This window comes from Drosophila arizonae, chromosome X (genome assembly GCF_054131065.1).
Source record: "Drosophila arizonae isolate 15081-1271.41 chromosome X, UAZ_ARI_1.0, whole genome shotgun sequence".
Classification (NCBI taxonomy): Eukaryota; Metazoa; Arthropoda; class Insecta; order Diptera; family Drosophilidae; genus Drosophila; species Drosophila arizonae.
The window spans coordinates 29,412,023-29,437,268 of NC_142927.1; the positions used below are offsets into that span (position 1 = coordinate 29,412,023).

The following is a 25,246-nucleotide window of genomic DNA, read 5'->3' on the forward strand; positions in this document are numbered from 1 at the left end:
AGTGACAATAATAGTCAAGAGTTGTTGGACACCAGCACAAACACCCCACCACCAACAACAACCCAATCTAACATAACAACAAATGTAGTAGACGTAGACGTAGCTGGTAATGGTGGCAATATCTTAAGGCATGACGTAGTTAGCTCCCCTAGCTTAAGCACTAAAGACAACGATGAAACATTGACAAAGAAATCCAAGTATGAATGGCGCGGAGGGCAGGGCAACGCGCGAGTGCCAACAGGTACGGTCCAGCTGCCGAATGCACTTGACAGCAACGACAAATTTTCGCGTAAGTATGCTGGCAAGCGTCTGGCAATCGATGATGCGGAAGAGGAGAAGGACACAACTGAGGAGACAACGGAGGCAACACTGGAAATTAAATCAACAAGACGCAGCTATCAAGGCAACACCCGTACCTCAAATCGTATCGATGCGAATGCAAGTCAAACTCTGACTTCTGATAACAATGACTCAACTATTTCCAACTCTGAATCAAGTTCGAGCTCTAAGAATCAACGCACCTCTACTAAAGTTAACTTAGATGAGCGCGTGTCATCAGGATCACTCTCAGCTGGCAAGCGTAACTACCAAAGCATAACTCGTAATTCCAGTCGTGGCCACGGTGACGAACAGATTCACTACGCTTCCATAGTTCGCGACAACAGCGGTGCTCATTTAACCGAAGGCCGAAGCTCCAGCTTCATGCGTAAGCTGGATGAAGTCGAGCGAGAGCACATAACCCTGCCCATACGACGGGGCGGTCTCATTACGGAGACAAGCGTTGAGGATGAGAACATTGCCGCAGAGATAATCGATGATGAGCCGCGTGGCAAGACCATAGCACCGGCCTCAAGTGGCAGCTCTGATGATAGCAACACAGCAGCTGAGCTAGACTCCAAGGAGTTAGACAATAAGAAAGCAGCGCTGAGCGAAAATCTTTCGACAAACGGTGAGAAAGTTGCAATTGATGCCGACAGTGAAGTCAGCTCTACCCCTAGTCCATCAGGCGAGGCTGATGAAACTACAATCATGTCAGTGCTGGATGATGATAGCACCACCTCAACAACTGAACAGCCCATAGCTTCTACGGCCTCGACAACTATTACTACTGCAGAACCTAAGGCTGCTAAAGAGGAGTCGGCCTTGAAATTAATTGATGGCAATGATATCACAACTGAGCAGAGTACAATTGCAAACTCAAAGGACACAACCCCTACATCAGCAGATCATCACTCACGTTTCTCCAATAGAACGGGCGATGGCAAATCGAAAGCCCCAAGCGATACATCAATTGACTCACCTCCTTCCCAAAAGTCAGTCAGTGCAGGGTCAAGTGAATATAATTCGACCTTAAGCAATACAGAATCAGTAAGAGCGAACACGCGACGTCCTTTCCCTCGTGCTGAGACCAACACTAAGAAAATAACTACGACCACTACGGAGAGTCCGGAGACTACAAAAGATGTTGACGTTGACGTCAGCAGTAGCACACCACTTCCAAAGCGACGTGTCATCGTTAGGGGCAACTACCGGCCCCGCAAAGAGGGAGATCTCTCCTCCTTGTTAGCCGTTGATGCAAACAAGCGCGTCAAATACAACCACCAGGAGGCAACACGGGAATCTCTCAATAAGCAGGAACGGACTGAGAAAGTTAATAACTCAACCGTAATATCTAACAGTGAAGATGTGAGCGAAACACCAGAAGATAAGCCTGATGTTGGAGACTCGGCACGCTTGAAGCTTAACAGTCGCACCTCACATGGAGCGATTCGCAATCGCACAAGCAGCCAAACTGAATCTTTGGGCAATGGCATAACCCGGACTCGTACAACTTACGTCCGGACACTCGATGCTGGTAAAGTTGTAAAGCGTGTCCATACCAAAATTGTGGAAGAGAAACCGGCAGAATATGAGTATATATACGATGAGGTACACCAGCCGGCGGCCACTACGACCCCGCGAACCGTCACGCGGAATCGTGGCTCAGCCAAGTTCCGCAGCACCGATCTGTCCTCACTGTTGGCATTGGACTTCGCCAGTAAAGCACAGCGCTCCAAGCAACCTCAGGCAACTGTGACTAAGACTCGCAGACGTCTCCTGAAGAAACCCAAGGAGACTATAGAGAGCGAAAAAGTTGAGGAATTTATTTACGAAAACGAAAACAACTTAGAGGATCCGGACTCAGAGACCGCAACCCCAAGAACGACCAAAGCTACGACTACGCGCCGTCCACGCACGAGACCAACAAGGCCGAGCCGAAAGATATCTACCACCGAGAGGACTCCGACGACAGCTGAAACAACATTACCACCATCTGATGACACGGTTGATCATGAAGCTACCACACGCCGTACAGGCTTCCGTCGTCCAGCTTCGAAAGCAACGACGAGAACGACAACAGTGACACCACCAACAACATCAACTACCACACAGGAGCCTCGACCAGTGACTGTAACCAGACGTGTGCTGAACTTTAAGCGACCCGTAACCACAACTGAATCGAGTGTTCCCCCAACAGCCGAATTGCCCGAGGAAACAACAACAAGAACGTCAAGTAGTTCAACAACAACAACAACGACGACTACGACGAGTGAGCCTGCAACAGCTGCAGCCAGCACTGACAACCTTAAGGATCTGCAAAAGAGCTTTGTGAAAGCCTTGAACAACCTGCACGCCAATGGCCAGAAAAATCACGCCGCTGAGACTACGCCAATTCCTGCAGCTAACCAGATAGTCAACCACGACGATCAGCTGTCACTGCCAATATATCATCGCCGCAAATACTATCAATATGTAAAGGACTCACCCATAACATATATTGACAAGACGCCAACGCCGCCGACGGGGAACACCGTCACCGTGGACATTCAACGCCAGATTCACGAAGTTTTTAATGTGAGCGATAATGGGACACCAGACAATTCATTAGAGGCGGACGTGGACGACGACGATTCGATGGACGAGGATCATCGCAAAGCGATGGAACAGGCACGCGAAATCAACTCTGAATTGAGTCATTTTTTATTGAAAACCCCCGGGTCAGTGTAGGTCACCCGGGGGCAAAAGTAGAGGAGCAGGCTGAGAATGCAATTGGAGAGAGCAACAAGAACAGAAGCACACCAGCAGATGCGGATAGAGATACTAATGATGACACGGATGACAGTTTGACGAAAAATCCCTATCGACAGGGAAAAACTTTCAAAACAAAGCTAGCAACGACAAGGGGAAACGAAACTTCACGCATCGTTAAGGTATCTATACTAGAAGATGAGCCACAAGTTCGTGAAGATGGCCAAACTGGACGATCGAATCGTACTCGACCCAACTTTAGGCGACCAACGCCAGCAGCTAATTCCGATTCAGATGATGCCGGGGAAAATGAGTTAGAGACAAGCACGAAAGCTGCGCAGAGCTTTTCTCAACGTTATCGCGGCAGAGGCAATAGGACGACAACGACTGTGATTCCGGACATCAACGCGCGCCGTGTTAATGCCAGCTTGAATAGACAGTTATCAACAACAAAGCCAAATTCCCGTCCAAATATCTATCAAAGAACTACGGAAAATCCCGAAGAAACCGATGAGTTGGAGGCCGACTTGGGCGACGAAAATGATATTGTCGAAGACGAGGCTGACAAACGAGCCAAAGAAACTAAAGTCACAACGGATAATAGGAGCCGCAATCCACTTTATAAAACTAGGCGATTTAATGCAACAAATACAAACTCAAGAACTGCTCAAGAAGAAAACAATACAGAAACCACTGAAAACTCAGATAGTACAACGCGCCGGACGTTTACAAACTTTAATAGAGCGCAGTCAACAACAACATCAACTTCGAGGCCAACTCGCCAAAGAGTTAGGTTCAGTCAGCGAATTACTACGGAAACACCTGTCGAAAGTGAAGAAAATGACGAACTTCAAGCAGAAGTAGAAAGTGAAAATGAGACTGTCGATAATGACGAGAGACCTGAGGATACCACGGTCCGTGGTCAACTTTTAAAGAACCGTCAGCGTTTCCGGGGTAAAGAAAATAACTCAACAAACCTTAATAGAGTACAGTCAACAACGACTTCGACGGCAAAACCATCAACTCGTCAAAGAGTTAGGTTCAATCAGAGAGCAACGACAGAAAATCCTGCCGAAAGTGATGAAACCGATGAGCTCCAAGCCGACTTGGATGATGGAACGGAAGAAGCAGATAATGGGGAACTCAGCACGACTGGTGTCGGAATCCGCACTTCTTCGACCGGTGGGGATGGAACAGCCCGTAGACAACTATTAAAAACCAGTCGCTTTAATGCAACAGCCACGGGCCTAGAAACCTCAGATAGTAGCACCCGTCGCCCTTATGTTAGTTTAAGCAGAGATCAGTCCTCCACGACATCGACAGCGAAACCGACTGCTGAATCTGCTGATGAAAGCGAAGATGAACTTGAGGCAGAATTGGATGATGAGAATGAAATTGTGAATGATGAGGACATCACAACTGCAGCCACTCAAGCAACGGCAACAAGAATCAGTACGACAGATTCGAATGATAGCACGGAAGTAACTGATAAGCTCGAAGACGATGTGTCCACTAGTGCAACCACGGACACGACTACTGAGTCAGCTACGCCTAAACGGAGGATCTTGATTCGTAAACGAATCAATGAAACGAAATCTAGCTCAACGGCAACAAATAATGTTAAAGACAACACAGTCAAGGAGGATATCGAGACGCGAGGCAAGCCCCCAGCCGCTGAAGTCAACAGCAGTTCAAATTCGCGTCGTCAGCTTCTATTACGTCGCCGCAATAATTCTACAATCACCAGGGTCAACGCAGTCAAGGAAGATGAAGAAGGTTCCGATGCAAAGGGCGGCTCAGGAGATGCTGAGACTAGCAGTGACACCATAAAAACAACCACATCAAGACGTAATCTCCTCATACGTCGTCGTTTTAATTCAACGGCCACCACAACAGAGCAAAGTGTAGATAAGGATGAGCAGGCTGACTCGGTCGATGGTGTCGAGTCCACAACAATAAGCAGCCAGAGATCCAGACAACGACCACAGAGCTTCGTGCGTCGCCGGTACAATGCGACAATATCTTCGGCTCAACGAAACACTAAGGAGGAAGATAGCTCAGAAACAGATAGTAATCTAAATGATATCAAACTTACAACTCCAGTGCCAAGAATCAACAGGAATCGACCCACAACAATACGTCAGTTCACCAGACAGGGAACCCCAACGCCAGCCGCCGAAAGGGAAGTAAATGCCGACATAACGACGCGGCGTCCATATTCGACCCTGAGCAGGACACGTAGTCGCTATGGAAGCAACAGAGACACCTCAACAACCACCGAATCAGTGACCGATGCTGACGCTGATGGCGAACTCGAAGCAGACACTGATGATGCTGAGGATGATGCGCCTGCTTCCAATAAACTACCAGCGCGAGGCGGTTTCCTGCAGACCAACCGGCATAGAGCCTTGGTTGGCTCTCGCCAAAACCAGATAGCCACGCCTAGCAGCGAGCAAACGGACAGCCGGACGCGAATCAGCTACACAGCACGTCAGACCACAACGCGGCCGACAAGGCCGAGCTCTACGACACGACGCAATATTGTGGCAATCAATAGAAATCTATATAATCGTGGAGAAGAAGAGCAAGAGCAGGAGGACGGCGAATACGACGAAGAAGAGGAGCAAGAAGAAGATGCCGAGGAGCCCGAGGAAGACGTTTATCCAAAGCCCCGAACTACCACGCCCCGTTCTATTATAAGCCAGTTACTTGCCAGCAGACAACGCACAGAAACCTCTAAGACTGAAAGTCGGACACAGACACTAACCCAGACCCATAGTCAATCCAGGGACAAAGACAACGACGACGACGACGACGATGAAGACGGTGAGAACGAGGACGAATACGACGATGAAGACGAGGATGACAACAATAACAAGAACAAGAACAAGAACGCTGACAATGTAGCAGAGGTATCCAAAAAGAGTAGCACTCAACCTAACATAAGCAACAATACTAATCAGAGCACCTCACCTAAAGTAGCTAGTCAAGTTTTTGGCACAACACGTGGTAATAGCACCGTAGCAAACTATATAAATAATCGTTTTAAGTTCTCTAATTCTAATTCTAATTCTAACTCTAAATCTAACGAAAACAAAAACACAAGCAATAGCACCAACAGCAAAAACATTTACACAAACAACAAACAAACACAACCAGTCACAGTCGGTAATGCTAATAACAATAACGATGAGACTGAAGATGATGATAGTCTAGATGCAGATATTGATTATGAGGAGACGGATAAGAATGATAATGATAATGCAAATGAGAATGGGGCACCAAAGCGTGTTTTAAATGACCTAGGTAATGACGTTAATTCTAAACGACGTTTTCAGAATCGATATCAAGTGAGCCGCACTAGAGGCACCACGACTACAACGACACCCAGAGCAACAGCCTCGACAACAGCGGCAACAGCAAATACACGACGTTTGTCCTTTGGCTCACGAAGCCGCGCTCAGGTAACTAAATTATCTATAGTCGGTGACGAATCATCAGATGATGAAGATGATGATGATGATGACGAAGCTGATGCCACAGAGACGACAACTGTTGCTCCAACAGTGACAACAGCAGCGACGCCGAGCACTAAACCAACATTGAAACGCATACGAGTACTTAAATATCGACGACCGCTTCAGTCTATTGATAGTAGCAATAGTACAAGCACCAGCACCACCAACACCAACACCAACACCAACACCACTAATAGCGCCAGTACCACACACACTGAGAACATCACAGACACAATCACATTAGCAAACAATACAACGAAGCGTTTCCGAAAAATTGTGCGCAAGCTTAGGCCAGTTCAGATTGCGACCGACTCGAATAGGTCGAGCGATGGGGAGCAGTCGGGCGTCGTTGGGGAAAGCACGACGACCACACGCAAACCGTTCCAGCCCAGTCGCTCTCGCTTCGGAGCTGAGTCGCAATCTGAGCAGGTGAACGATGAAGACGAAGATGGTAAGGACAAGGAAGCAGACCGACATCCCCTGGACTTGCAGCGGCTGCGAAATCGCCTCAAGACTCAACAGGCCCGCGGGGAGCCTGAGGATGGAGTGCTTAGCAGCAAACTGCAGGGTAGCGAAGAGGAGTCAGAAAGCGAGGGCAGCTCGGCATTGCAGCAGCTGCGCGATAAGGTAAAGGCCGAGCAAGCACGTGGCACTGGGGAGCAGGGTGTGATAAACGATAAGCTCAAGAAACTGTTGGTCGAGAAGGCCACTGCAAGCCAAGGCGACAGCAATGCGATCATTGATGATGACGAGAAGACTTCCAGCACAACTGCCAAATCTGCTTTGCGTCCGGCTTTCCGCCGCAAGCTGGTGGCCAAGCGACCCTACGTACCGTCAACTAGCAACGTGCCTACGAAGACTCCTCTCAGCCTAAACAGCACACGGCCCACAGCCAAGTTCGTGCGTCGCAAGAACGGGCGCTTCGATCCCTTCAATTCCAGCGTACGTAACAAGGGCGAGGGCTTTGTGCGGAACGATCCTAGAGGATCGCGATTGCCAGGCACCGATCGCTTTAAGCAACAGGAAACAGAAGGTGAAGCAGATGACGATGAGGTAAACGACGACGAGGAGTACGAGAAACAGCAGGAACATCCACCGGCACTCGTTAGGACTAGTTTGCTGGGCAGTCAGGCGGCGGTGCGAAAACCTTTTACGCCCAAGAGCAAACAGCCTAAGGCCGATGCAAACAGTGATAACAGCGAAGATGAATATGATGAGGGCGATGATGGCGATGATGATGATGAAGAAGAAGAAGAGGAGAATGAGCAAGACGATCAAACTGTTTCCAACCAAGAGCAAGGCGACAGCACTAACAAGCCTCAAACACCCGCCTATCGCGCCAAGGACAATCGCGTGCTGCCCGGTAGTCGACCAAGCTTTTCTCCGACCGGCAGCGGTGGCAGCCCCATCGGTGGCAACGTGCCCTTCAATCCCCGTAATCGCCAGCCCAATTCCAGCCAGAGCACCCCCTCGGCACCGTCCAATCGATTCGGCGGCAGCAACCGTCCGCGAGTGATCAATCGGCCGCCCGGAGTGGCGACTCCCAATTTAACATTGCGACCTGTGGCCAAGAACTATGAGCGCACCACCCCGCTAACCCCTCTGAAACCCGCCCCGTTCATACCCAGCAGCAATCGCAGCTACGAGCGCAAGTACACAGGTCCGTCGACGGAAGCACCGGAAACTGCCAGCGAGAATCCATTGATCGAGGACTTGAATATCGATGCGCTCAATGCACGCAACAAAAAGATCTTCGACATCAACAGCAAGAAGCATACGACGCTTAAGCCAAAGGTGGCCCCTAAGGCTGAATCAGACCTAGAGAGTGGAACTGAAACTGCACTAGAAAGGGAAGAGGACAGCGATGATCAGCAGCAGCAGAATCAGGGCTATGTGACTACCACACCAACCACACCAACAACAAATCCAACATCAACACAGTCAACAGACACCACAAACACTGAAACCGAACCCGAAAACGAAAACGAAAACGATAACGAAACCGCACAGCCACCAATTGTGCACCATGTTCCAATGTATGCTAATGAAGCCACAAACATCTCTTCACTCCCACAGGACAAAGAGACGGCCACGTTGTCGTTGACGACGCAGTCGCCACCGCCGGCGACGACGCTGCTGCATGTATTCACCCTGGTCGAGGGCGAGGCTGAGGAGGATCAGGAGCCCACTGGGCGACCGCTGGGTAGTAAGATCACCGCTGTGGAGCCCAAGCATAAGCTCATCGAAATCAATCGCATTGTAGAGATAAACTCCAAGCAGGCCAAGGCCGCCCACCGCAAGTCCAAGGCCAATCAAGACTTCGTCACGCTGCGCGTCGAGTCGCTGCCCCACGTCGAGCAGCTAGGTGAGATCAGTGTGGTGAAATACGTGCATTTGGTGGACGGCAGTGATATTCAGATAAACGACGGCCACAGCACCGTTGCGGACTACACGCCCACAGAGCCCAGCACGCCCTCTAAGAACTCCGCACCGGTGCGCAACAGCCTGCCCCAGACGGAGGGCGACAGCGAGTCGGAGCGCAACGGCAAAGCGCTGCTGCCGGAGGTAATACGCAGTGCCTACGAAACGTCAACCATATCGCTCGAAGGACTCTTCGACTCGGAACGCAAGGCCAAGCAGCTGAACCTCAATAGCATCGACAAGGAGAGCAACACGGAGCGTTCGCTGAACGTCGAACTGGATGCAATTAACAACACCGAACCGCCGACGGCTCAGCCGGCCCTAGCGGCCGCCTTGCCAACCGTCCAATACGTAAGACCCATTGTACCCCTACTTCGTCCCGAATCCAATGAATCCTCACCCCTAATCATCTCGATAGCCAATCTCGACAAGGTCATACTAAGCAAAGTGCAAACGCCGGAGGGCGAGTCAGATGCCAGTGCCAGTGCAGCAACTGCGAACGGCATCGACGACAGCAGCAGCACCCTGTTGCCGCCAACCAGCAGCAGCAGCAGCCCCACCCAAACCGCCGCCGACACTGTCTCCGACTCGAATTCAGCGTTCTCAGTGCGGCATGCGTCCGTGCTGCAGGCGCCGTTCCATGATCGGCTCGCGGACCCTCACAGACAAACGATAGATAATACACTAACAAATGGCGCTATTAGTGGCACTGATTCCAACAGCAACAACATGAACAACAGCAACATAAACAACAGCAACATTCATACAACACTCACAAATAGTAGCAGCATTAGCGAAAAGATCAGCTACAGCAGCGAAACGCGTGTGGTGCGCCGCAAGAAGTCGCGTCGTGGGCGTGGCCAGCGGAAGCGTGAGCGTCACAACAATACAACAACAACAATAACAACAACAACAACAATAGAAACACCAACCACATTGGCGCCTTAACTCCGGTGCAATACACAAAAAAAAAAAAAAATGAAAAAATCGTAGTTAGTTATTTCTAGTCTTATTTTTTGTACAGAGAGAGACAAACGCATTAAGCTTCTCACGCTGTCGCCCTGTAAATATTCGGCTATGTAAATCTGTCCTTTTAAAATTAGAGCATTTTCTTCGCCTCCTTTCACTCTTCTTCTTGCAATAACAATGAGAAATGGAAAGTGCGTTTTTCCTTTAGCTTTCCAAATGTTTTGCCAAAAAACAACAACGAGAACTTGCTGCTTTTTGAACGCTATTAAACTTTGTATTCTTCAAGCTGCCATTTAAGAAATAACAATAATACACATACATACATACACACGCCCACACATCTACTGACACACACACCTACACACCAACACACACATACAAACGCACACGCCCACACTGCAGTAATGAAATGCAATGACTTTTCCCCAATTGGTTCAATGAAATCTCTAACGATCCCGCAGCAGAAAAGCTGTAAAAGTAAATCAATTTTTTTTATTTAAGTTTCTTGAATTTGAAAAAAAAACTATTTTATTTTATTCTATTTTATTTTATTTTATTTTACTTTATTTTATTAACTTTTTTTACTTGATTTCCTCTTTGAACAATCCGAATTCCAAAAAACAATAACTTTTTCTCCTTTGAATTATTTTAAGTTTATTGCATTTAGTTTTAGTCGTAAAATATTTATGCACAATAAACCTTAATAAACCCAAAAACAAACATACTTATTTTGTATATATGTATATATGAAAACGAAAACAACATTATGCCATATGTAGATCCTAACTTTACCCACCATATACTATAGATGTATATATATGTATGTATATACATATCTGCCTTGGTATTCAGCTTCTAAACTGAACAACTCTGTACAGAAATCGAACTATTTTACTTTACCTTTTTCTTTTTGTACATAGAGAACAACATGAAACATAATCCAAAAGACAATATACATATACATGAAACTTATTTATAACACAACCCGTTTCCTTTTTATATATATTTATTACATTTTCAGTTACAATTTTCAGAATATAAAATAGTTAAATTTATAATGGAATATTGAGCCCCAACGATATTTCAGCACACAGTTCTTATCCTGAGAATCCAGTTGATATATCAGCTAGAATATATATCGAATCTCTTCATAATACCAAAATTCAGTCTTTATTATATACATATATTATATTATATATTTCGATACATGTACATATATAGGTTAGTTCATAACTTCAAGATCCAATATCTCCAGAAACTTCAGAAACTAGTTCGCAGTTCAAGGTTGGACTCTTCAGATATCTTTACATAATTACATATTATCACGCACTAGTTCGTACCTCTTGAGACATATGGGCATATATAATATTCTGTTAATGGGTTTTCCTCTAAGTGCCTTATCACAACTTTCCAAGTCGTAATCGCGCCTACCTCATAACCGCTCATGCTACTTGCATTGTTTGCTAAATACCCGGTTGAACCGGTTAAAAAACAAGTAAGCAATGCAGCTGGCTGTCGAAACGGTTTAATTTGGGCCCATAAAACTGCCGTTAATTATTCATTCATTCGAAAGGCCATAGACGATGTTGCGCATGCCAAGCGCCGCGCTTACAGCTTTTGATAGCCTGCGAGCCATCCACTCGAAAATCCAATTGCTGGAGCCACACATGAAAGCCAAGCGTCGTCTGCATTGCAATTGTAGGCTCTATAAGTTTTCAACTTTCAATTGCATTCATATTTCATGGATTTTTGCAATGACTTTAATCTGACACTACAAAAAATTTGACAGAAATGAGGTACTTTAGCAATTGTCAGATTTGTTGAAGTTAATTAAAAATATATTTGGAAAAAATCTAATGATAAACATTGTTAATTTTTCTTGTTTGGTTTGAAAATATTTTTGAAATAATCTCAGTCACAAACTATTCAATTTTTAAAATGATTGATAAAGGTTTTGAATTTTTGTCGTTTTCTTTTAAAATAAAAAAAAATCTGATATAAATTGTTCAGTTTTGTAACTCTGACTTTATCACTCGACTTGCCTCAACTGATATTCTCTATCATACAAAATCATTTCTTGTCCATGGGAAGACCTACAAGGGCTACTATCCAATGTCGAGATCTCTGATCCTCAACTCGTTTTAGACTTTCCCTATTTGTGGCATTGCCTTCTGTATCATGTTTAGGCCCTTGAATTTCACTCGAGCGCTTTGCGAGTCTGTTAAAGTCAAGGGGACGACTAGAGGCCCTTTGGCAACTGTGTCGCTTTCTCTGGCATGTGAAGCCTTGCTTGGACTTGTATCTTAACGGAGATAAATTGGTTTTGTCTTTGTATTTGCATTGGCAGCAACTTTCTCATCTGATGATGATGATGATGATGATGATGATAATGGCGCCCTAGCCAAGAGGTGCTCTTCACATATGCTTCTAGCTGCGATCGGCTGGCGCAGTCTTCAGCCGAAGATAACCAGTTTGGCATGCAGTCAACAAATATTTCAGTTAATAGCAGAAGCCACAGCCACAGCTAAAGCTAACAGCCATAAACAAGCAAGGCGCACATCTTTACAACACAGCTAAGAGCTGAGAGCTGACTGAGCTGACTGAGCTAACTGAGCTGCCTTAGCTGTTATGCAATCACATTGGCATGCAGCTGCTGTTGCTGTTGCTGTTGGTGTTGCCAAATGAGCCGGTCCATCTGGCAGCTGGCCTAGCTGCGAGTGTCTCTTCTTCATGTTGCGCAAGCGACTCTAGGGCGTGGCAAGCGACATTGGCATTACTGTAGCCAGCATCTGGGGCTCATCTCAAATTCCATAGGCTTATATAACTGGCATCAATATTTTCCCATTTGCCGCCAATGTCAACCAGCCCCAGGGCCAATAAACAATGCACACTAAACAAACAGTCAGTCAGTCAGTCAGTCTCGCAGTCAGCTTAGCCAACAGGCATCGTGTGGCAGGTAGCCCAGGTGATTCATCTTGGCCATAGCTGTGCACACCATACATCTAATCCAAGCGTCCTTCAATTAAAATGCCTGAGTGCACTTCTTAAGTGTGTCACCTGTCCATATTTATGAGCATTTACCTGTGGCACTCGATCACCTTGGCTACAGTTGCTCAAAGTATATATATAAGTATATAAATCTTGCTTGTGTCAAGGCTATATAAATATGTATATAACTTTGAGTTAGAATGTAACTAAATTCAAATTTCCCGCCCACACACACGCACACTCACCACACACACACACAAAGAGAGAAAGACACAACGCCTAACACTTTATTGCATAGTAAAAGTTGAGTATATTAGTAAATACATATTATTGAGCTATATCTAAAATGGTTAATATTACACATTGTACATATATACTATATACACCTATACATATATAAATAATTATTTAATTGTTGAGCATGTAGCTTGCTTTTCTAGATTGCTGTTGACTGCACCGCGCGGATTTCTTGATATTGCGATCACAGAAACACCAACAATTTATGAACGCACAAAAATATCACACACACACACACACACACAAAGACACCGAAAACACACGACAAAAGCACCGACACGCAAGTGATGATTGCAGAGTACCGATCGAATGTGAATTTGAACTCAACTCGGCTTGACATTTTGCATTACTAATCGAGAATATCCAATTCCCATTGCTCGCTTCATTTCATGTTTGCCCATCGATCGTCCCATCAACATCTTTCCACTGGCAGCTGCGCACACAAACTGTGCCTTCCACTCCAACGCCAGCTCCGACTGTGACGGCGACGGCGACTGCGACGGCCTCAGCGTCAGCCTCAGCGACTTTCAGTCCCAGCTACAATGCTGGCAACGCTTCGCGTCGTCCGGTGCTGAGCGTGCGCAGGCGAATAATCAACACGCCGACGGCGGCGTCTGAGCCAACCACGCAAGTAGCAGAGCTGGCGACGACCTCTAAATACAATCGACTGCGCAGCAGGCCAGACTCGGCAGCTGCCACCGCAATTACAACGACGACGGCAACAACAAGCCGAAACAGCAACAGCAACAACAACAACAACAACAGCTACTTCAGCAAGCTCAAAAGCTCGTCGGCAACATTGCCCCTGGCAACATTGTCGCCAGCAACAAGCAGCGCCAGCAACATCAACGCCAGCCCCGACAAGCAGCACAAATTCCAAGCGGCCAGCTATGCGCTGCGGCGCCAGTTCCAAACGCGACGCCTACCCACGACGTCGTCCTCAGCGAATGGCGATGACAGCGGTAAGAAAAGCTTTTACTCAGGGACCGTGATTCTTATTGGACTCCGCTTCTTATTGGATCGCCGACGTGCCTAGCATATTTAGCGATAGCATGAACCCTTTAGAACGAAATGAATATAAGACATTGGGTTAATCTTGTATAATCTGATTCCCCAATGCACTGATGGCTAATTTTGGCTTGTAAATTCAGCTTAATGATTCCCGACTTGGAAAGAACTTGAGAAGGGGGCTGTCACACACCACTCACCATCCCCTCGCAACTCGGACCCTGACCCAGACTCTGGGCTTGATTATATCATTAATATCAGCCATGTATAGCAGCATTTGAACGGATGCAACTTTTTGCCTCTACAACAACAACAATTCAATTTCAATTCAGATTCTTCAAACAAACAGATCCTTTCACTTTCTATATTAGCTATATGTGTGGAAACACATGTTGGTAGCCCGTATTACAATTTTTTATAGATAGCCAGTTTTTGTCTCTGCAGGTTTCTGCCTGAAGACTGCGATTCACATTACAAGCTCCAAATGTTCTTGGTCAGCATTGACAACTGTCTATCTCTCTCTCTCTCTCTCTCTCTCTCTCTCTCTCTCTCTCTCTCTCTCTCTCTCTCTGTATCTCCATCTCTATCGCTCTAAGCTCTTAATATTTTATGACACTCTCAGAAAATCAACTTAAATTTAAAATAACTAACAATTTTGCAGTCGGATGGTACAGACTGCAGAACACTCATTCACGGGCAAAACACTACCAATGCCATATTTTGATTTACCACGGCCCGATCTGGTCATATACATAAATAATTTGAGGCAAATTAGTAGAAAACTATTTATCTTTTGAATTCCTACATATATGTATAACTATGGAAAATAGATATTCTTCCATATGTCACCTGTATAGGCGTAGATACGTACATATATCTGCATATTTCGTTAGCGAAATGGACATGGGATAAAGCTAATATACTCAATTCACGTTCGCGAATGAGTAATTGTCGGCGACAATTTAAGAGCGGAAACGGTGCAACCAACTAGCTTCGTAGGCCATTCCGTTTTCGGTCATTCCGTTTTCTCTCATACGTGCCAGAGCACGTTCGTTCTCCCGAAGCAGCGGCTCGATCACACTCAGCCGAAGCTCGTAGTAAGAAAATAACCCTCGCGATGCATGGTTCGATTAGTGCAGATGCTACGGATTCGACAGCTCTGCTAATTTGGCTATAATTTGACGAGAGCCACAACAGTCTGATGTCGTTTTGCTCATTAACCATAAATTGTGTAAACTCAATTCGAATAATAAGAAAATGAATTTGAAGTGCCTAAAATTTGTATGAAAAAACTTCGTAACTCAGCAGTGAGCATGATTTTTAATTCTGTAGGAATAAAGTGGGGAATGGAAAAGAATAAGAAGAATGTTCTCAAATTCACCATTAATACAAACTGAGCGAGAAACTGAAATCAAGTATAGGTAGAGTCAATTTTTGATTTGACTCCTACATATCAAGAGCTATAAGATTCGCATGTGTTTACTATCGCAATTGGTGCGCTTTCAATATAATTACAAGCAACCAAGGAGGGAAAGTAGACTGTTCTGGAGAAATATCCATAAGTAGGATCCGGCTCAGCTACTGCTTGGCGGCCACATATAAATAAATGATAGCTGCACTTATAACTTCACCTAAATCCAATTCTCCTTACTCTCCGTCTAGTCACAGATGTACCGCGCACCCAAAATCCGCTCTTCAAGCGACGCCTAACGCTCGGCTCCACCCCTCCGCCGCCGCGCTCGACCACGACAGCGCTGTCCATCGAGACGACGACCTTCCTGTATGGCATCGAGGATGACGATGATCAGGTGGCTCGGTCCAGCATACACACCAGTCGCTTCAATCAGATTGCGGAGCAGCTGCGTCCACTCCAAAGCTCCAGTTCCAGCTCCAGCACCAGCACCAGCACGAGCACAACGACCCAACGGGCGCCCAGCTTTGTGCCCAATGGCACACGTGAGTTAGCTTTTGTGAATAGCCCTAGACTCGGGTGGTAATCCCGTTGCTTTTGCAGGCCATCAGCTGATACCGCGTCCACGTCGGCCCCAGTCCAGCACGCCAGCGCCCACCTCGAGCAGCTCTGCCGCAGGCTCGCCGCCGGCAGCGCGTCGACAGCAGAGTCGCCGACGGCCGCACAAGTACATCGAGGTCTACAACCGGCCGCCCAGCAAGCTTGCCCTGGCCACAGCCACAGCCACCGCCACATTCACATCCGAATCCGCATCGAATCGTCGCTCGGGCGCCGCCGACTACGACAGCTCGGAGGCCAGTCCGACGCGCCGGCGCAGCGAGAAGGCGCGCAAGCTGCAGTCCCGGGCGCCCAAGGTGATCGTCCACGGGCAGGGCATCATCGAGTGCCGGGACCAGGGCAACTTCCCGCATCCGCTCAGCTGCCGCAAGTTCATCTCGTGCGCCAAGTTCGATGGCACCGGCGGCATCGTCGGCTGGGAGTACACCTGCCCCAAGGGCCTCGGCTACGACGGCGACAGCGGCATGTGCACCTTCGCCGCGGCCAGCGACGGCCGAGCCTGTCGCGATTAAGGCGGAGATAGGCATGGGAACGATGGGGTCAATGACTGAGTACAGACCCAAGGCACGCCTCCCCAAAGGAAGACAAATCCTTGAATCTTTCACCCTGCACATCATTTTTCTCTTGTGAATAGTTTTTGTTGCGAGCATATAGATGTATATGAGTATATATACACATCTATGTCTCCCTATATATGTATGTATTTATATCTCAATTTTATTTAAGACGCATATATTTGTATACCTTGACCAGGGCGCCTAGGTCTAAGTCGCCTCTGTCAGTCCGTCCGACTGTCTATTTCCTTTGTCCCTCTCATGCATATCGTGTACATATGTCGCATATATCATATAGCTGCCATGGGAAGAAGAACTTTTCTTTGAAGATCTTAGAGCTGAGCCTCAATAGTCTCTTAACTTTGCTTCGTTCCTAGCGAAATCAATACGTATCCTAAAGCACATCTAATCCATATGAATCCGTATCTAACTTTCATCCAGCTACAAAAAAGTTAATTTAGTCTTCGGTTGCCCGAAGATAATTCGAATTTCTTGTTTTTTTTTTATTGTTTCTTTTTTGTGTTATGAAAATATAATATTTAGGTTGCTTATACTCAATTCTTGTGTGTCTCGCCGCCACACGGATTACAATGCAAGTACGATATGTCATATCTAGGTATATATTATACGAACTGTCATTTGCTGCAATATCAATCAATAAATAAATATATAAAAGTAAAATACAGTTTGTTTCTCTCCATATAAAAATTATAATATGCTATAGATTACGATATGCAAAAGTAAAAGACATACATATATGTTGTTATGGATGTTATGGATCGGAAATGAGATAAGATGGAAACAAAGGCGGAGACAGTAAACGATATATAAATAAAAAAAACTTGGATTCTATTATAATATATATATAATATATATATCTAAAAGCTAGTAGTCAATATAAAACCGCAAAGAGCTAACTAAACTCCAATAATGGTTTTAAATATAACAATAAAACGGGACTTGTTTAATTTTATAATTTCAAATCTCAAGATCTTATAGCCTATGCGATTGATTCGTTCAAACATATTGACTTAGCTCGTTGTCTTGATCAAGAATTTTTTTAGCTAGTTCCATTAAAAAGGAGTTCCCATAGAACCTTTAGAAATCGTCCCATATAATGGATGCAGCTATGTGCAAATATAAAAGCTCACTACAGAAATGAATTACGTTCATGGATTACGTAAGTACGACAGTCAGACAGATGAGCAGGGACGACATTGCGCAAAATACTCTCTTCAATCAAAAATATTAATCTGGAATTTTAGAGGTATTTCGATGGGACTACACGTATTTCTAGTTTATATGATATATGCAAGCCCTGCCTGTATATATAAAGCCAAGGTAATTTGATTTCTGAGAAGCTGAGCGACTCTCTGCCACGATCATTCCACATTCACATATTATAGAACTGTGAACCATATTCAGAGTTGTTGGAAACCTCCAAAATAAATAAGTTGATGGGGCAATTGATGTATTTTTTAAAGATGCAAAAATTTGTATTTGAAAACTAAGCGTAAACTAGGCAATCAATGAGGAAGGAAAATGCTTTGTCGTTCTTTTCGAGTTATTGATGGATTGCTTGATGGTTCGTGGGGGGGTGGGCAGATCGCTTAGGCGAAGCTCCTCTGCTGCTGCTGCTGCTGCTTCCAGCTCTGGTGGTAGGCGTGGTAGCCACTCTGTGTCTGGGCGGGGGTGTTGCGGCCGAAGGGACTCTTCGAGTTCACCTGCAGCATGTAGTCGCCGCGGATGTCGTAGCTGGTGGCGATGCCCATGTAGGCGCGCTTGCCGTAGCCGTTGTTCTGCTTGTACTCCCTGTAGGAGCTGGCGGCGACAGCGGGGAAGTTGCGCTCGTTGCCGGGGCGCACGGACTCGGCGTAGTAGCGGGTGGCGCGCAGAGAGGCCTCCACGACGTTGTCGGCGCCGGGAACACCGGTGGCCGGGCCATTGGGGTAGAAGTCGACGTCGGCGAGGCGCTCCGAGGTGCCCATGCCGTAGGCGGACGTGTGGATGGCATCAACGAAGTCGGCATCGCCGCGGGCCAGGCCGGTCAGCTTGTTGTCGGGCTGGGCGTACAGGCGGGCGGGGTCCAGGCCAGTGATGCGGCGCAGCTTGTGGCCGGTCTGGCGCGTGTAGTGGCGGCCAGCGATGCCGGCGACATGGGCGGCGGGTCCTTGGCCGATCAGATGGATGATCTCCTGGGGCACGTTCACCTCGTTGGTCAGCTCGACCAGGCGCTGGCCAATCATCTCACCAATGCGCTCCACATTCAAGGTGACGTACTGCTCGAAGTCCCCGATCACGTTGCCCAAGGAAATGACCACCAGATCGCCGGTCGTCTTGTCCTCCTGCTCCTGGTTCTGCTTGCGGCCCTGCTCTACCTGTTCGTCGCTGTTGCTCTTCTGCTCATCCGTCTCCTGCTGGCTGGGGTAGGGCTGCAGATTGTAGCGCTGCGCGTAGGCCTCGATCAGCTTGCGGTTGGCCTTGTTGGCCTGGCTCCAGGTCTGGGGCAGACCCTCAATGAAGATGGTCACCTCGTCGTTGCCGAAGTTCGTCTGGCGCTTCGCCGTCTGCACAAAGTTGTCCAGGTTGAACTCGATCTTCTGGCCGTTCTCGCCGACAAAGTAGCCCTTGATCTGGCTGGACTCCGGCACGTACTCAGGCTTGAAGATGCGGTTGAACTGAGCCAAGTGATCTGTGCGAGGAGAGAGATTAGCAGAGATGCAGACGAAGACACCGCCTCCACTCCAGCTCCAGCTACTTACACATTTTGTCCAGCAGCGATGCTCCCTCATCGACGGTCAGGCCCTCAAGGCGACGCAGGGTCACATCCTTGAGCGTGGGCAACTGCTCGATCTCGCTAATGCTCACCCAGTTGCTGGGGTCGTCGTAGTTGTTCAGCGAGTTGGACTGCCTATAGCTGTTCGTGGCCAGGGCCACGGCCACAAAGCAGGCCAGAACACACAAGTTGCGCAGAGGATTCATAGTTTCAGCAAAGCCCGTCTCCTTCTATTGTCGTAGACGCCGTACCAAGCTGTACTGCATGCTCTTAGCCCATCGCCCGGCGGTTTTATAGCGGCTCCCACTGCTGCTTGCCGGCGGCGCGCTCACGTGTCCGCCAGCGGAAGCCCCAGAGAGCTGACGGGTGCATCTGGCTCAGCACTTTTCGGAAGCGACGCTGAAATTCTAGACAGCACAGTTTTCTTGATATGTAAATCGAGAATCGGCAATCATCGATCGGGTGACTCGGCACTTTCCACACACACTTTTCGCTTTATCAGTTGTGCATCGGCCCGACCCCCCCACCCCCCCCCCCCCCCTCCTTCGCCCTGCTCCGACTGCTCGTCGATGCCAATTTGGCAACTTTGATGTGCTGCTTGTGTCGACAGTTGCCGCTAGCCTCTTGCGTAACTACAATTCAATGAACCCTAAGCGATTAAAGAGCTGAGACGATGACGCTACAGACTTTGACTTAGTTCTAGAAATATATTATTAGACTGAGGCGATAACATCGCATTGCAATCTCAATTGCGAATCTAACAAACATTCTTCGCCCCTGTCAAAGGCATTTCGAACGCAGCTATGCAGCTGCATGCGGAGCATCAGCCTAGAGTGACACATGCCGAGTGCTCTCTGCTCTCCTGCACATGTCGCTCTTTCATTGTTAAATACCTTTCCTTATATTAGACTAATCTTAGTCAAATGCCCAATGCTTATCTTAAATACATATATATAAATTTATAAAAACCGAATTTTGAATACATAGCTTTTATGTTCAGATTATATGGTTATTAAATATTTGTATTTATGCAATCATATTACATCTAGCAATTGTTGCCCTGAAATGTGTTTAATAGCATCTGCATAAGTTTTGTATTTATTTCATTTAAATCGCAAAAGTAAATGAAAAACCCTAATAGTATCTAAGGTTATATATATGCTTATACATGTATTTTATTTTATTTATATTATTACAGAACTTTTTCTATTTAGATATTAATACATACAAGCAAACGTATATATATATATATATATATATATATGTATATAGCATTTATCATGTGTAGCATATGTATATCAGCATAAGTATTTTGGCCCAGCTATTTTTGAGCTTAGCATTTAAGGGGCCTTAGGAATGATTTCTTGTTCAAGGGAAAAGAAGCTCAATAAAATAAAATAAATAGATAAATAATATTAATTTATAATTATTTTACCTCCGTTTTTATATAACTAATTGAAACTTTATATAATATGTATATGTTTATTATTTATACATAAATTACTTATAAGTGCTTACATGTATCATATATACATACATACAAATATTATACATATCCGTATATTAAGTTTATGGAGATGAAATTTGATATTTCAATAGACTGCACGTCAGACCTTAACACTTGTTTATCTGTACTCTAGTTATAAATATACACACTACATTCTGGTTTCTTTACATAGCAGGAAATGTTAAGTGTAATTGAAATAATATATCGATTGAATATATATATATATATATATATATATATATATATCTTTCTCTCTCTCTCTCTCTATCTCTTTCTCTCCCTCTCTAATATGTATATATGTATTTGCATAACCCATATCATATAATTTATTCTGTTTTAAACATTTAATAATAATTGAGATTTTGAAAATATACCAAATATGTATATACATATATAGATATGGAGTATAGGCCATAGAGGAAGACGAAAAGACAAAAATATAAGAACAGAGTATATAATAAATAAAATTAAATTATAAACAGAATATATATATATATATATATAGCAGAGTATATAATAAATAAAATTAAATTACAAATTATATATGTATATATATATATATGTATAATATATGTATATACATATATGGCGGTGTCAATTTTGTATTGCATGCTTGTTCCCTGTAACTCCGTCGGATATAAGTACCCCGTCAGCTTGATTGATTACTTGGCCAAAAAACATATGAATAAACAAAAAAACAAATGACAAAAAAAATAAAAATAAAAACACTCACGAAAGTTCTAGGCTCTTACATAACTTTCTCGTAAATCGAAAAATCCATATTGCCAACATGTAACAATAAGAACGAGCTTAGCCGACTGCACAAGACTCGTTCAGAACAATGACCAAGTTATAAAGTCTAAAGCTAATTCAAAAACAATATAATTCGAGTTGCTACGCCTCCATCTAATTAAAAGGTCTATTAGATTGGTAGGTGCATAATAAGCGCACTCTAATAACTCTCTCTCTCTCTCTCTCTCCCTCTCTCTCTGTCTAATATAATATAAATATAACGTTTTTTTTCAAATTTCTACAGCCGTAAATGATCTTAACTGATACTTGTTGGCAATTCTGAAGAGCTGAATATTAAAATACACATCTATCAAACAAATATATCTCATAAATTATGAAAACTCTAACAGAATTCTATTATGAAAGATTCACTTCAAGAATATGATTGTTTTCAGCTAATAAGTAATTTACATTTTGCTCACTTTCACCTGATGAATTACATAGGTTCTTCCCTTGAGCTGCCAGCCTTTTCTGACTGGAGACTCCATCCTCCCTAGCTGGTCTTTACTTGTTTGTATTAAGAATGTCCATCTTCTAAAATTCCTTTTTCATTGAATAAAACCGAAGCTAAATGTGTCACTGTATTCAATTAATATATATAATATACATAGATCATTTCATCATATGAGCTGCATTACGGATTTTCTTTAACTTCTTGTTTGTAAGGGATGCAGATGAATGGTTAGCTTAGATTTGAGTTTCCTATGGGACCCATTTAGCGGCAGTTGAGATTAGCTTAAGTACATTCATTGCATCTATATTACATATTTTATAGTCTATACATATATGTATATATATATGTATATATGTATATAGGCTTATCGTATAGTCTTACAATGTATTTGCGTAGCTTGTGCGGCTATTACAATATTTTGCCCATTCAAGCAGTTTGCTATCAGGCAGCTTAGTTTGTTGCAGACCCTTAGGAGTCGAGACGAGGGATGGGGGATCCGTAAGGTATCAAGCAAACGTAGGCACCTATCAGCTGTCAAACTCTACATATATTTTCATATATTTAGAAACTGCAACGCTGCATTTGTGGCTCGAGTTCTGACAGTGCAAAAAGCGAATGGGCTTGGGTGCTATAAAATGTGTAGCTCGCCGCTGTGGAAGACAGTTCAACTCATAGCAACATTGAGAGCTCAGTGAAGTTCCTGCAGTAGTTGAAGCCCTGGTCTAGAACACAATGAATCCGATGCGAGTGCTTAGCCTTCTGGCTTGCCTGGTCGTTGCGGCCATGGCCGGCCCAGCCCCCCGGATGGGCGGCAATAGCGTCAACCAGGCGCTGAAGCCATCCCAGTGGCTGTCCGTGCAGGAGTTGGAATCGATTCCCGCTGTGGATGAGCTGACGCTGGAGCGTCTGGAGAGCATGCCCCTCGAGAAGGGCGCCGAGCTGCTGCAGCAAGTGTGTAAGTATCTGGACAGAAATTGCCTTTTAGTTGGTCCTTGGCTAATGGTCGTCCTTGCTCCTCCATCCAGATCACTTGTCGCAGATCAATCACGATGTGGAGCCCAGCTTTGTGCCTAGCAGCGTTCAGGTCTATGTGCCCGGACCCAACGGCGATAAGATCGTGGCGCCCATCAACGAGATGATCCACCGCCTGAAGCAGAAGCAGAACTTCGGACAGGACGAGGTCACCATCATTGTCACCGGCCTACCCCAGACCAGCGAGACTGTGAAGAAGGCCAACCGCAAGCTCATCCAGGCCTACATGCAGCGCTACAACCTGCAGCAGCAGCAGCAGCAGGCCCAGAAGTACAGCAGCAACGTCGACGAGGACAACAAGCAGCCGCGCACATCCAGCGAGGAGGACTACAGCGAGCAGGCCAAGAATGCCAACACCAACACTGGCGACATTATTGTGAGTAGCAGTGCGAGGGCGGGGAGAGCGTTGAGAGAGAGCTCCACTCATGCATCCATTTGTAATACCCTCGCTACAGGTGATCGACTTGGGCTCCACCCTGACCAACTACAAGCGCTACGCCATGCTGGACATTGAGAAGACCGGCGTCAAGCTCGGCAAGTGGATCGCCCAGCTGACCAGCGAGCTGCAGCTGCCCTATGAGACCATCCACGTGATTGGCGAGAATGTTGGCGCTCACGTTGCCGGCGCTGCTGCCAACGAGTTCACCCGCCTCACTGGCCACAAGCTGCGCCGCGTCACCGGCCTGGACCCCAGCCACATTGTCGCCAAGAACCCCAACACCCTGACCGGCCTGGCTCGCGGCGATGCCGAGTTCGTTGATGTCATCCACACGTCCGTCTACGGCATGGGCACACCCATCCGCAACGGCGACGTCGACTTCTATCCCAATGGCCCGTCCACCGGTGTTCCCGGCGCTGAGAACGTCATTGAGGCCACCATGCGCGCCACCCGCTTCTTCGCCGAGTCCGTGCGTCCAGGCTACGAGCGCAGCTTCCCCGCCGTGCCCGCCAACTCCCTTAAGCAGTACAAGCAGAACGACGGCTACGGCAAGCGCGCCTACATGGGCATCGATGCCGCCTACGACATCAAGGGCGACTACATCCTCCAGGTGAACCCCAGCAGCCCCTTCGGCCGCAACGCCCCTGCCCAGAGGCAGAACAGCTACCACGGCGTGCACACCGCCTGGGAGACCAACAAGGACTTCTAGACGCCCAATCGACTCATCCCACGTAGACTGGACGAACAAGGCAAACAGCAAACAAAGCAATCGAGTCTTATGTTGCGCTTAGAGTTAAGGACCCAACAATTGGCTATTTCTCCCACTAAAAACTTTACAAGCAAAATTTATGGCAAGTAAACCAGCAAAAATAAAAATAAAAAATAATATTTTTCCAAATTTGTTGTTTATTTCGATGACTAAATTACATATGAATACCTCTAATAGTTCAGAGACTCAAGCAATACCCACAGCAGTCGAACTTAAAGTCGATTTTTAATAATTTTAAGGAGATAATTCAAGGTTTAATAGTCTGACCCAACAAGAGTGATACCATTCAGGATAACTCTATTTCCGGCATATCATCAACTATTTCGCATCAACAGAGTTTCCGGATACCTGGAACCCACTATTACCATTCAAATCGATCGAGTTTGTCTCTAAAAGCCGCTAACTTTAACCGTTTTTTTGTTATCGACTAAAAACCTTATCATTAATATCATTATGTCTCCTACATAATTTGAGCTAGAGTCACCCAATAAATAAAATCAATATAGATTCGTGTGGATTTTATATAATTTCGATTTTTTCATAAGGGAAATAGCATATAAGATTTTTAAATAGCATGTTACCGGTTTATGGTGATGGTTATCAAATTAAAATACATTTATATCT

At 45.7% G+C, this 25,246-nt stretch overlaps 4 protein-coding genes across 14 annotated transcripts in view; 3 read left to right on the plus strand and 1 right to left on the minus strand.

Annotated features, from left to right (window-relative positions):
- Nucleotides 1-17,534, plus strand: part of Cht6 (Chitinase 6) — a 41,157-nt gene extending 23,623 nt beyond the window's left edge. For 7 of the 11 annotated variants that reach the window (XM_018015361.2, XM_089475733.1, XM_089475731.1 and 4 more), the window contains exons 11-14: nt 6,408-9,359; nt 13,696-14,224; nt 15,933-16,226; nt 16,285-17,534. In XM_018015361.2, the coding sequence (XP_017870850.2) occupies nt 6,408-9,359; nt 13,696-14,224; nt 15,933-16,226; nt 16,285-16,811 (4,302 nt within the window). In that variant the 3' untranslated portion in view covers nt 16,812-17,534. Of the gene's footprint in view, nt 1-6,407; nt 9,360-9,426; nt 9,602-13,695; nt 14,225-15,932; nt 16,227-16,284 lie in introns of those variants that run through there. The other 4 variants (XM_089475738.1, XM_089475735.1, XM_089475739.1 and 1 more) reach the window with 4 other exon arrangements.
- On the plus strand, nt 4-3,192 carry LOC149268101 (uncharacterized; the record flags this gene model as incomplete). Its single annotated transcript, XM_089475740.1, has 1 exon — nt 4-3,192. A coding segment is annotated over one exon (3,045 nt), but the record flags the coding sequence as incomplete, so codon positions are not given.
- Nucleotides 17,535-18,325: 791 nt separating the features above from the next.
- Nucleotides 18,326-19,906, minus strand: Yp2 (Yolk protein 2). The gene is made up of 2 exons (XM_018015375.2): nt 19,616-19,906; nt 18,326-19,545 (listed from the first exon to the last, which is right to left on the minus strand). Exons 1-2 carry the CDS (start codon nt 19,833-19,835, stop codon nt 18,464-18,466), a joined length of 1,302 nt encoding a protein of 433 aa, XP_017870864.1. The 5' UTR covers nt 19,836-19,906; the 3' UTR covers nt 18,326-18,463.
- A 3,123-nt stretch (nt 19,907-23,029) lies between these two features.
- Yp1 (Yolk protein 1) lies at nt 23,030-24,751 on the plus strand. The gene is made up of 3 exons (XM_018015377.2): nt 23,030-23,337; nt 23,408-23,790; nt 23,870-24,751. Exons 1-3 carry the CDS (start codon nt 23,115-23,117, stop codon nt 24,560-24,562), a joined length of 1,299 nt encoding a protein of 432 aa, XP_017870866.1. The 5' UTR covers nt 23,030-23,114; the 3' UTR covers nt 24,563-24,751.
- The last annotated feature ends 495 nt before the right edge of the window (nt 24,752-25,246 follow it).

What these genes read in the sequence shown, in the direction of transcription:
- Yp2 (XM_018015375.2), bottom strand. Translation starts at nt 19,835, where the DNA reads ATGAATCCTCTGCGCAACTTGTGTGTTCTGGCCTGCTTTGTGGCCGTG. An exon ending in ATCGCTGCTGGACAAAATGT is followed by an intron (nt 19,546 to 19,615) that starts GTAAGTAGCTGG and finishes CTCCTCGCACAG; the next exon opens with ATCACTTGGCTCAGTTCAAC.
- Yp1 (XM_018015377.2), top strand. Translation starts at nt 23,115, where the DNA reads ATGAATCCGATGCGAGTGCTTAGCCTTCTGGCTTGCCTGGTCGTTGCG. An exon ending in CGAGCTGCTGCAGCAAGTGT is followed by an intron (nt 23,338 to 23,407) that starts GTAAGTATCTGG and finishes TCCTCCATCCAG; the next exon opens with ATCACTTGTCGCAGATCAAT. An exon ending in CCAACACTGGCGACATTATT is followed by an intron (nt 23,791 to 23,869) that starts GTGAGTAGCAGT and finishes CCCTCGCTACAG; the next exon opens with GTGATCGACTTGGGCTCCAC.